General features: G+C 38.9%; 2 protein-coding genes across 2 annotated transcripts; both read left to right on the forward strand.

Moving 5' to 3' along the window:
* On the forward strand, positions 1 to 2,600 carry pus1 (pseudouridine synthase 1). The gene is made up of 6 exons (XM_067574374.1): positions 1 to 358; positions 599 to 825; positions 927 to 1,064; positions 1,306 to 1,408; positions 1,570 to 2,270; positions 2,370 to 2,600. Exons 1-6 carry the CDS (start codon positions 295 to 297, stop codon positions 2,400 to 2,402), a joined length of 1,266 nt encoding a protein of 421 aa, XP_067430475.1. The 5' UTR covers positions 1 to 294; the 3' UTR covers positions 2,403 to 2,600.
* Positions 2,601 to 3,601: 1,001 nt separating this feature from the next.
* noc4l (nucleolar complex associated 4 homolog) lies at positions 3,602 to 8,640 on the forward strand. Its single transcript, XM_067574373.1, has 15 exons — positions 3,602 to 3,796; positions 3,934 to 4,054; positions 4,467 to 4,573; positions 5,375 to 5,482; positions 5,636 to 5,785; positions 5,900 to 6,002; positions 6,143 to 6,177; positions 6,269 to 6,319; positions 6,465 to 6,576; positions 6,726 to 6,786; positions 6,968 to 7,078; positions 7,335 to 7,498; positions 7,753 to 7,835; positions 8,052 to 8,165; positions 8,298 to 8,640. The coding sequence occupies exons 1-15, from the start codon at positions 3,644 to 3,646 to the stop codon at positions 8,415 to 8,417; spliced, it is 1,593 nt and encodes a 530-aa protein (XP_067430474.1). The 5' UTR covers positions 3,602 to 3,643; the 3' UTR covers positions 8,418 to 8,640.
* The last annotated feature ends 3,597 nt before the right edge of the window (positions 8,641 to 12,237 follow it).

Consider the following 12,237-nt stretch of genomic DNA (forward strand, 5'->3'; position numbering starts at 1 on the left):
CCACCAGGGGTCAAAGTTAACCTTTAGCCATGTGTGTGTGACTGTGACCACATCTACTGCCTAACAGTTAGATACAGCTCCAGTTTACGCTTTATAAGTATTTATGAATACAGTCATTAAATTTACTACTTTACGTTCTCAGCAGCTTGTATAATTTCTCCACGGATTCTTTTGAGTTGTGTTTTATCTTGAATATCCTGCGCTGCTGCGTGTTAGCTTCCTTAATTCAGATTATATGCCGGTTTGCATCATTTAGCTGCAGGATAGTTTCATAATGGCTTAATTTAATGTGACATGTTTAAAAGCCGACCGCTGTTGAGTGCCTTAGTAAACCACAAACTGACGTCAGAGATAAACAGTAAGTCAACCTAACATTGTGGCAACGTGAATTTACTCGGTCTTAATATGTATCGTATTTGAATGTATGCAAAATATAATTGAGTCGTCTGTCAGTCACATAATAATCTTAAAGGACATGATATGCTAAATGTTCAAGTAGCACAGAGGTGGTAGGTTCGGTGTAAGTATAATATTTAAGTATTATCAATAACATTTAATTATTAAGTGTAATAACGTAATATTCATGCTATCTTCACAGGTGGACTTTATCAGTTCTTTTGCACCATGAGTGAAGGAGCCAAAGATGAGCAGACAGCCAAGCTGTTGAAAAGAGCCAATGAGGAAAATGAAGTCTCTGCTGAGACAGTGCACGCCACAAAAAGAATAAAAACAGAAGGGGAACATGCTGAAGATGAAAAGAAATATCCCAAGAAGAAAGTGGTACTCCTCATGGCATACTGTGGAAAGGGATACTACGGCATGCAGGTACAGTACATAATGTAGCAGGTTTAAACCTCTCCCAGTTCTAAGCACTTAACTGTATTCTCTCATGTCTGTGCTTAAATTATATGTTTTCTGTGTTTCAGAGAAATCCTGGCACCTCTCAGTTTAGGACCATTGAAGATGAACTGGTCACTGCACTTATTAAATCTGGTTGCATTCCTGAAAACCATGGCGATGACATGAAGAAGATGTCTTTCCAAAGATGTGCCAGAACAGACAAGGTATGGATTTGTGCATTTAGTACAATAGAAGTTAATTTTACAGGGTTATCTACAATAAATATGTTTGTATTTCCAACCGGTTTTCAGTGTAATGTATCTCTGCACCATTGTATGTTGTCAGTTTAATTGGTGTTAACTGTTATCACATTTTAATAAGACACGATAGGAGTTAGCACATCATTATTACTGGCATGTCATTATAACAAACTGTGTTGGTGTTTGTTTATTTGAATTTGATCAGGGTGTGTCTGCAGCTGGCCAAGTGGTGTCTCTAAAGGTGCGCTTGATTGAAGACATCATTGAAAAAATCAACGAGCATCTGCCACAGCAGATCAGAGTGCTAGGTGAGACATTGGTCCCAAATATCTGGAGAGAAGTTGCCTAAAATTTAAGTTACACTGATATTGACACTTGCTGTTTCTCATAATCCAGTTTTATTGAGCTGGCCAGAGAACGAGAAGGGTCTTGGTATTCAGGAATTAATGTGTTACTCTTGCGCCCGCAGGTCTAAAACGAGTGACTCAGGGTTTCAATTCCAAAAACAACTGTGATGCTCGTACATACTCCTACATGCTTCCAACAGTGGCCTTTTCCCCAAAAGACTATGATACTGGGAATATATCAGCCTTTCGCCTGGAGCCAGAGACACTTCAAAAGGTCAACCGTTTGTTCGCTCTCTACAAAGGCACCCATAACTTCCACAACTTCACCTCTCAGAAGGCTCCAAGTGACCCCAGTGCCCGCCGTTACATCACAGAGATGTCCTGTGGAGAGCCTTTTATCCGCAGCGATACTGAGTTTGCAGTGATCACTGTGCGAGGCCAGAGCTTCATGCTGCACCAGATCCGCAAGATGATCGGCCTGGTGATTGCGGTGATCAAGGGCTACGCAAATGAGGAAGTGATGGAGCGCAGCTGGGGACAAGAGAAGGTGGATGTACCCAAAGCTCCGGGACTTGGGTTGGTCCTGGAAAGGGTTCACTTTGACAGGTACAACAAACGCTTCGGAGGGGACGGGCTGCATGAGGTCCTGGAATGGGATAGCGAAGAGGAGAGGATCAAGGCCTTCAAGGAGGCTCAAATCTACCCCACCATTGTTGAGACAGAGTGTCAGGAGGGCTCCATGATCAGCTGGATGTCCACACTCCCAATCCATGACTTTCAAGCCACATCTGCTAAAACACTCGATGATAAGGACCAGAAACAGGTATCTGGGAAGTCATACTAGAATAACACAATTTATATGAAACACTGATTTTTTAAAAATGTATTCTTATTCATTGTTGCCCTCTTTTTATCTCCCCAGGACAATGCAGATGAAGGAAATGACTCTGATTAGGTGACCCTGTCTGCTGAAAGAAGAGGCATTTTCTCATCAAAACTGTCTTTCTTATGCCAGGAATTGTCTTTCTTTTTGGGTCTGGAAGTAAATCTTTCAAGATTGACATTTTCTTATTTGGATTCAATTGTTTCTCTTATGTATATGTTATTAAATACAAACAACAAAATAATAAAAGCCTTCCTGTTCATTATTTTACACTAATAGTCTCGTTGAGTTTCTCTGTGCTAATTTCACCCTGCAACAAATGTGGATGTCTGTCTGGTTTGTTTGATGATGATTGTTTTTTGTACTAAAACAAAAGTTTAGATAGGCAAGTAAACTTACAGATGCTGCTGCAGTCTTATAGTTTGGCTGTTTTAGTCTTTGTCTTTTTAGGTGATTCTTAAGCATATGTTTGGATTTTTTTCTAGTCTGTCTCAATTGAAATTTTCCATGCGAAAGAGTAACTGGTCCCTGTATTCTTTTTGTCCTTCTTGTTTTTACTAGTTGTTAAGTAATTGCACCCCAGCATGACTCCATTGTAAGAGTTTGGGGACAAATATAGCAATAGCTGATATAATTTAAGACATAAATGAACAAGCGTTTGTCAATCTTCAAAATTTTATCACTAGTTCATGTGCTTTGTTGACAATGATATTTGTCAATAAGATTCCTCACAAATGCCCTCAAATATGTCTGACGCAAACCCACCCAAGTAACTTTGAAGAGTCAGGTCTCACTAGAAAAATCAACATTTGAGCTTTTATAACAGCTAATGAAGCAGTTGTGTTTTACGATTTGAATAAAAGGTTAGAATCTGTTTCATTATATGCTACAGGTATTGATTACTTCAAAAAATGAATGTTTTGGTTTGTAAGTAATGTATCAACAGAAAATTGAGAGGAACTAAATGTTAATTTCATTTATCACCTGTGATAATTTACGAGCTGAAACTTCACCCTCCGATCACTAGGAGGCGAGATAAGAGTTTGGGACCAGTACTGCGTTCAGGAACGTTTTGATTTACAGTAAACTAGAGCTCCCGCTTCTCAACTATGATTACCGTGTGCCAGTGAAATATAATTAAAAGCAAACCACATCATATCATATACACCCTTGTACAGCAACAGTTATACAGTATATATATTACTAATTATGATTCTAAATTCATGAACAATTTTAGGTTGTCTGTGATTTTTGTAGTGTTCGTCCTTTTCGTATTCTTGAGATGTGACTGAGAACGCAACATCACTCTAAACATGGCGCCGGCCAAAAAACGCAACGTGAGTTCTGGAAAAACAACAGAAGAAAGTGTAAAAACAGCTAAAATCAACCTAAACAGCAAAGTCGAGAGTATACTTGAGAGCAGGAAACATGCCAACGACGTTTTTGACATCCTTGAGTTCCTTCAGGTAAACATACGCAACTATATTTCTTAGTTTGAGTGAAAACATGCTGGTGAGCTAGCAGTATGGTTACCAAGCAAGCTGTCTTTCTTTAGGATACCTCACTGTGCATGTGCTTGTATTCCCCGTGTTTGTTTTTGCAGTCAGAAAAGGAGAAGGATGTTATCAGTGCCGTCAGTGCGTGTAGCAAATTGTTCAGCGCCTTGTTGGAGAGAAAAGACCTGTTTATGGGAAAATTGCCCGGAGAGGAAGAGGCGTTGAGTGGTGAGTATAAACCAGCAGATAATCCATTATAATGAACCCTTATTACATAGTATCACTGCTGTACCTACACCCTGTGAGACTGATGGGGTATCAAATGAAGATTGAGCTGAAAATGTGAATTTAATTCCCTGTCATAATATAATAATTATCATTGTAATAATAACAATGTTTGTATTGCACATTGCACACCATGTACTACTACTACTACTACTACTAATAATAATTCTACTTTTATAAAAAAAATTTTTAATCATATTTCACACTGCACAATGTATAATAATCTTTTTTATTTTAGTATTTTATTTTTATTCTCTTGGGTCTCCCTTGGTGGAACATCAGACAAACTGGTTGCAAACTCTCATCCTTCTTTTTTTTCTCATCCGTCTTTTTTTGTGTCTGTTTTCTTGTTCAGGTGGGTATAGTGCTGAGGAGAAGTATAGAATTTTCATGCGACACCGTTACAACAGCTGTGTGGAGATGCTGCTTGAACACCTCAGCCATGAACTTCATGGAGTCAAGGTGAGTTGATTGAAAGCTGATGTTGCACACGTGTATAGCAGATATGATCAGGTACGCTGGTATTCCACACAGGTGCTTCTGCAACATGCAATGGTACAGCTATATACTGTATTACAACATCCTTGGCACCTACCAATATCTTTGAGTCAACAGCATCTTCACATAGTTCTCTTTGGCCCTGATAAATTCACAATTGTCTGTAATCTGTAGAGCTGCAGCGATTAGTCAATCAATTGATTAGCCGATAGACAGAAAATTAATCAGCAAGTATTTTGATAATCTATGAATTGTTTAAGTAATTTTTCAAGCAAAAATGTCAAACATTCCCTGCTTCAAGGCTCTAAAATGTTGAATTTTTAAATTTTATGAGTTTTCTTGGTCTTACAAAACTGTAAATTTAACATTTTGGGGTTTTTGTATTGTTGGTTGGACAAAATAAGATATTTGAGGACACACCTGGATGTTGTGATAGGTATTTTTCACCATTTTCCAAATTTCTGTTGACAAAATGATTTTTTGATTTATCGTGAAAATAATCAGCAGATTGATCGATAATAAAAAATAACCGTTAGTTGCAGCCCTAGTAATGTGGTTCATTATTATATCTGAGAGCAATGAAACAAATTTTTAATGCTGATTATGTCCTAACTTGTTCAATCTCACACCAGCTCAGGTCCACTGATGCCACTCAGCATTTAGTTGTTATCTTACAGGTTTTTCAGTTAAAAAAAATGTTGGGGGACAAGGGGAAGTAAACTGGGTTGACTATTTTTTTTTATAATAATAACTCTCCAAATACAGGAGAGTGCCCTGTGTTGCCTGATGAAGTTTGCTGCAGTAGAAGGACAGCATCCCCTCGAGGACTTGGACTGGAGTGAACACTACAGCTTCCCGAGGGAACTCATCCAGGTAGGATTTTGTGTCATGCAACCTCGCCATCTGCAGTAATAAATAATAATCTAATTTATCTGTACAGTTGTGGGACTTCCATCATTTTTTTCAAGCTATTAGCCAAGACAAGAAACAAAGCAGTTTTTAAAATATTGTGTATTTCATGGTCAGGCGGTGGTGGACAGACTGCTGTCCAGAACTACAGACAACTCCTTGCTGATCTCCAGGTTCCAGGAGTTCCTTGAGATGGAGGATGTACGCTATTACGTCATGAGCTCCATCCGTGAGAATGTGGGCCAAGTCATGGACAAAAACAAAGGGGTAGGAGAACTCTGCTTAGCTGTAGCTGTTCTAATTTATTGCTTTCATTGTGTACAGTTGAGTAAATAATAATCGAGTGGGCTGAATAATGTTAGCTTATCTTGTTCCTCTCAGGCGGTGGCACCCATATATCAGAACAATGTGTTCACCCTCATGTCCAACATCAGTGTGCCGAGCCAGGAGTCAGAGCTCACCAACTTTATGGTCAAACAGGAAGGTGAGACCTGCTTTTTGAAGATGTCGTAATTAATACAGTATCTGAAACATTGCTTTGGGGGGAAAAAAGGTATTTTTTTGTTTCCTGCACAAAGGTTTCTGTTTCTGTACATCATTAAAGCAATTAAATATTTTCCCCAGCTAAGCATGAGGACTGGAAAGCTGCAAAACTGGGTGTAAGTAGAATCTTTTTAATGGCATCCTCACATTAGTGCTGGCGATGTAAATGTTTCTTGAATAAGAGTTTCATGTTCTCCCTCTTCACAGGAACACAAGCGTGTCTTTGAGAGGATGTGGCTCGGCTTTCTCAAGTATAAGGTAGCGTACAATTTGTGATTGCACAAACATACCTGAATATAAAGTATTCTAAATCTTTCTTAACAGATTTCCAATATTTTGTCTCCCTACATCTATGACACTATGCTGTCAAGACTCTCATTAATTTCTCATCTCTCTGTTGTAGTTGCCAAGCAACATGTATAAAAAGGTCTTGGTAATCCTCCATGACTCCATTTTGCCCCACATGAGCAAACCCACACTGATGATCGACTTCTTGACTGCTGCCTATGAAGTCGGTAAGTTGTACATATGACTTCTTCAAAGTTGATGTCAACTTCGCCAAAGTGGCATTTTTCACACCTGGTCTATGGGATGTTATACTGTATTTTTTTAATAGAGTGATTGTAATCATGATATGGCATTTTGTCATGTTTTCATTGAACAGGTGGGGCAATCAGCCTGCTGGCCCTCAATGGGCTTTTTGTCCTCATACATCAACACAACCTGTGAGTATTATATGCAAAATCAAATAATTTGGCCATTTTAAAAAGTCACATTCATTACTATAATATGTAGAGGTAATTAGGACACAAAATGAGAGTCCATTATGAATCTATAAATGACAATGGTAGACGGAGATATTTTTGAATGACATATATACTGTATGCTCTGTGTGTGTTTCTGCAGAGATTATCCTGATTTCTACAAGAAGTTGTATAATCTGCTTGAGCCCTCTGTTTTCCATGTGAAGTACAGAGCACGCTTCTTCCACTTAGCCAACCTCTTTCTTAGCTCCAGGTGAGACCATTCATGCTTTCTTAAAGGTTCACAGCTGAATTCACTATTACAAACCACACCCTTTCATTGCCGGCCACTGGTGGGAGGTTGAGAGTGTTGCACATTGGTACTGCAACAGCTGTTGTTGGCTACAATGTTAGTAGCCACAATCGTGTTTCAAACACAGTGTGTTTAGGATTTGTTCCACTATTCAGATAATAATCATAAAAACTCAAAAAGCATCAGTAACATGTGCCGTGTTTGTGCTCACTTCCAGTCACTTACCAGTGTATCTAGTGGCTGCGTTTGCCAAACGCTTGGCTCGCTTGGCTCTCACTGCACCGCCTACAGCTCTCCTCATAGTGCTGCCCTTCATCTACAACCTGATCCGTCGCCATCCATCCTGCAGAGTCCTTATTCACAAGCCCACCACAGAAGATGGTAAGATAAAGTCGGTCTTCTTTTGATGTTTGGAATTTCTCAACATTTGCAGTTGCATCAGTTTATAACCATTCACAACGTCAGGGGTTTGCATGCCCAGTCCAGTTTCACTGCGGTGTGCCTACAATCTTCTGAATAGGGATGAAAGGATGAAAGTTAAAACAAATTTGTGTAGGAAAAAAGTAAAAATTGATTTCAGAAATGCAAAGAAGCATCTTTGGACATACAGTATGTGTTTGTGTTCACAATGACAGAGCCTTTGGAGGACCCGTATCGAATGGATGAAGAGGATCCTGCTCACTGCCGTGCCTTAGAGAGCAGCTTGTGGGAAATTAAGGTGTGTATGTGAGGCTTTGAATTCACAAATGAATCATCCTTCCATCCACACTGACTACAAGTGAGCTATGACTTGTGTCACCCATCATGTTTCTCATGTTGATTGGACAACAAGATTAAGAGATGCCATATATGCTAAGGAGTCTTATTTAATTTGATTTGAGAATTCAATCATTATTATTTTTTTCAAAGTGTACATTCTTCTCCTTTCCTGCAGACGCTGCAGAAGCATTACCATCCAGATGTGTCCAAAGCAGCTATGTTGATCAACACACCCCTGTCAGAACAAGAAGATGACATCAGTGAGGTGCTGGAGACAACAACATATGAGGTGATGTGTCACTTCTCCACTCTCGTTGTCTGTGTGTTTAAAAAAAAAAAAAAAAAAGCAACAACACTTAGCCAACCTAATCCCCATAACTATCTGAGTGGCATGATGAATGTTCTTCTGTCCTGTCCTCAGCTGATGGAGAGAGACCTGAAGCAGACCCAGAACAAGAGCATCCCACTGGAGTTTGAAACTGCCACACAGCTGCTAAAAGTAGGGGGAGATGTGTTGGGACAGCACTTCTGTCTGGATTAAAACAAGGGAATGCATTTGCAGAGGTGGTATCGGTGTCTGGGACCAGTTCGTCTGTCAGGGGTTTACAGCAACTTGGCCTGAACTTGGCATGTGGACAGACTTCAGGAAAAAAAAATATATAAATGCCTTTTTGAGACCAGCAACAACAGAAACTCTTGTCTGTCTGTCATGTCTCTGGTGTGTGACTGTTGTACATCAATAAAAATATTATACAAAGCTCAAACCTGACTACATCTCATTATGTTAAAGGAAGTCAGTAACAAATAAATAGAATATAGTTTATATGAGATTTAGATGCTAAATCTAAATAACATGTGATGAACACAGATTTATTACTAACTGTTGAGCCTCTTTTGGTTTTACGTTACATTTACTGTATGGTTCGGTCTCACTGCTCGCGTCCTGCAGCTGTTTTCAGCAAAAAGCCTCACCAAACCCTCTGTATGCTACCTGCCTGGCAGCTTACAGCAGACAGTTGAAGTCTCTAACTAGCTGCTGAGGAAAGTCAAACAGCTAAATGCTCATTCATTTATCTGAGGAGTTGGTGGATGCCAGAACTTTGAATGTGCATTCACCAAAGCAAAACATAAGTGAGGGTTATCTCATAATTATGACTTACTGTCCTATAGTCATGAAATAATGTGTCTACTTGTTTTCTTCTTTGAAACAGCTGACAGGAGCATGAATATTGGACTCTACATTCATCAGGTGGCCACGAAAACGAATACCAATGTTTCTAGGTGTCTGCTGGATTTGTGAATAGGCTGATGTTTGATTACAAGTTAGCCAAAGCAGGTGAATATTGTATGTCAGGACTGACCCTGAATGGCCAGAAATTCATACAATCCTGCTTTAAGTGTTCATTCCTTTTAGATCAAGTAGCGTCTACACGTTAGGCTTTGCCTCGCTATCATGCAGCCGTGAAGAATCTCGACACCATGAGGTTAGTTATCCCCTCATTTCCCATTTACAGGTGAGAGGTTATCCTTAAATGCTCTTTTCCCATCTTCTGTTCATATTTCATCCTCTTGTTAAGTGTGCCATATGGTCACACAGCAGGCAGGCTCGGGTACAAGAACGCAGTGAGAGAAAAATCTGAATCATCTGACTTCTGTTTCAAAAGAGCAAGTCATACCAGGGAGAAGCTGTCCAGAAATGTATTTACAGACAGCCAGACTTGCTAAGGAGCTAAACACATCTGAAGCTATCTTTACGCAGTGCAGTAATGTACAGCATCCCAGCAGTTCTTGCTTTTTAAGCCGTATTTATCTCTTTATAAAATTTGTTAGGCTTATTTTTATTGAGGATTACAAGGCGGGCACATGGCACCAGAATCTGGCAAAATCCAGAAGGTGAGAAGCCAGCAAATTAGAGGATCACTGTCAAGAGGATGAGAGAAACTGAAGAACATCAGTTAGAAGGGTAATAATCTTTTTTAAGTGATATTTGTGACCAAACAATATTGAACTGTATGCATGTTAAAGTCCTCCTCCAATCAAAAATGTGTTTTTCTGCTTGTTTGTTTAGTTGGATGTTTGAGCTTCAGTATGATGTATGTGCAGGGTTTGACACTAGAAGACTGTTTTCACATTCATCTGCTGAACGTTTCTCTGTGCTCACCTTAAATCTGAGTTTAAAGGGCGAACCTATTAGCATGATTTGTGACATCACAGCTAGTTTTTAGCCAATCATGGCCCAGTGTGCAATTTATAGAAGTGTGATTTGGAAACTTGAAACATCCTGTGCACATATACTGAGAATAGACTGTATGGTAAAGTAGGAGACATTTTTTATCCAGCAGTTAAACTTTTGAAATGAAATATATTTGCATATTCATAGATTCTGTTTTTTTTTTAAAAAAATTAAGACGAAGGAGGAGATGCCGTTGTAAGATTTTTTAACCAGGTAATAAAAAAAAACCTTATTAGACACAATTTATTATTCCAAGTAGTGTATTTTTATATGTCTTAAAACATGACTGGAGGGGATATTTAAGAATATTCATGAACACTGAAATTGTGCAGTTTTTCATGTGCAACATTATTTATTTAGATATATATTTTTGGTCCTTTTTGAGGATATACACCCTGCATTTTTACAAAGCTCTTCCCAGTTGCTGAAACTCTCCACTGCAGAAAAAGTACATGTGTGGAGCTACCTCTGTAAATTATTTTTTATAAGAGCACATTTTTCCAACATTATTCAATGGCCCAGTAACTGAACCCAGCTTGTTCTGGTGGCATCTAATAGGATCCGTCTCTTTAATTAGGTATAATGCACTTATATGCAAACAGTGCAACCATCACGAGTTGTTAGCTGAGAATCAAGCTGAGTTGGTGTCTTCTTCAGAACAAGTTATACTTTGCAATAAAGCAGTGATATCATGAAATTTATCTTGGCAATAGGTTGATAGGTAACCTAATAGGTAGCAAATGAGAAACCCCATCCATGCCTGTATAATGACTTTGGCACAGCTCTCTCCTCTCACTTTGATAACTCTGTGAGAGAGATGCTTTGGCAGCACTGTAGGTCCATAGAGGGCTTGGCAGGATTGGACATATTTGCATAAATCTCCTGCATAAGGACTCCTGAGCCTTGTGTGTTGTTGTTGTTTGTGTCCGTGCTCATCCTCCACAGTCCCCCCTGCAAGGAAATAGAAGCTGTCCAAGGTGAGTCAGCACAGAGAGGCTGTTTGAGCATTTGGCTGAGGCTTTGAGAGAGTCAGGGGAAGAAAGAGCTGATTAATTCTACAGTTTTTTTTCTCACTTAGCTCTGTGAAAAAGCAAATATGAAAACATATCACCCTTATTCCTTCTTTGACTATTAATTATTTATACTTAGTTGTTGATAGAAACTCAAAAGCAGGTCACTTTTTTGAGTGCCACTAATCAAAAATAGTTCATTAAAAAAAAAAAAGTTCTGCAGTCCTTTTTTTATTCCATACACATGCATCATTCTAAAATTTCAGGCAAACAGATGAGTAAAGTCAGCTGTTTGAGTATTTATTATGATGCAGCAGCAGAGTCAGATAAGTCAAATCTCCTGAAGTACAAGCAGCATTAACCTTCTTAACCTTCCACGTGTTAGTGTTCTGTATTGTAGTTACTGTGAATACATCATACGTATGTGTGTGTGTGTGTGTGTGTGAGCACGTGTAATATGTGTGCGTGCAAAGGTACAAAGCAGGACAACATAGACGGGGATTTAGCACCGACTGATAAAAGCTGATGTTTTCTCAATGCTCACCCCCCCCCACCCGCCCCTTATTGTGTTGCTGTGTTACAGTAATCCTCTCTTATGTAACTGAGTGGAGCTCTCTCTCTCTCACTGAACACACTCATACACATGCACATTGGCACACGCATGTATATACCAATCATCCCGGTCAGCACCCACACATACACATAGATGAACTGAAGCAGGGGGCAACAGTGTTAAATAGAGTGGCTGATTTTGCCGTCAGGGATTGATTATGTATCTAAAAAAGAACTGCAAAGTTACAAACAAGTTATGTAACTTTATGAAAGAAGATGAAGGAATTGTACAGTAAGTGCCAAAGCGCTCTTTGCTAGATTCACTAGTGTCATGCATTCTTTGTTCTTTCATTGCAATTATTATGTGTTTATATTTTTTTGCTTTATACATTAAACAGATTTGTTTCAGGTCAACTCAGTCTACATGAAATTTGTGATAATAATATAAAATTAAACCTCATACGCATTTTATTGGAACATTTCTATGATTGTCTATTTTGTCATTTAATAACTGTTGAACATGTACACTTCCTGTTATTAGTTGCTTGAAATGATGGTGGTTTGTA

The sequence above is a fragment of the Thunnus thynnus genome, chromosome 19 (genome assembly GCF_963924715.1).
Source record: "Thunnus thynnus chromosome 19, fThuThy2.1, whole genome shotgun sequence".
Lineage (NCBI taxonomy): Eukaryota > Metazoa > Chordata > Actinopteri > Scombriformes > Scombridae > Thunnus > Thunnus thynnus.

Excerpts from the sequence above, each read along its gene's own strand:
- pus1 (XM_067574374.1), top strand. The coding sequence starts at position 295 with ATGTTTAAAAGCCGACCGCTGTTGAGTGCCTTAGTAAACCACAAACTG. Across the intron at positions 826-926 it reads AGGGATACTACGGCATGCAG|AGAAATCCTGGCACCTCTCA; the intron begins GTACAGTACATA and ends TCTGTGTTTCAG. Across the intron at positions 1,065-1,305 it reads GATGTGCCAGAACAGACAAG|GGTGTGTCTGCAGCTGGCCA; the intron begins GTATGGATTTGT and ends GAATTTGATCAG.
- noc4l (XM_067574373.1), top strand. The coding sequence starts at position 3,644 with ATGGCGCCGGCCAAAAAACGCAACGTGAGTTCTGGAAAAACAACAGAA. Across the intron at positions 4,574-5,374 it reads ATGAACTTCATGGAGTCAAG|GAGAGTGCCCTGTGTTGCCT; the intron begins GTGAGTTGATTG and ends CTCCAAATACAG. Across the intron at positions 5,483-5,635 it reads TCCCGAGGGAACTCATCCAG|GCGGTGGTGGACAGACTGCT; the intron begins GTAGGATTTTGT and ends TTTCATGGTCAG.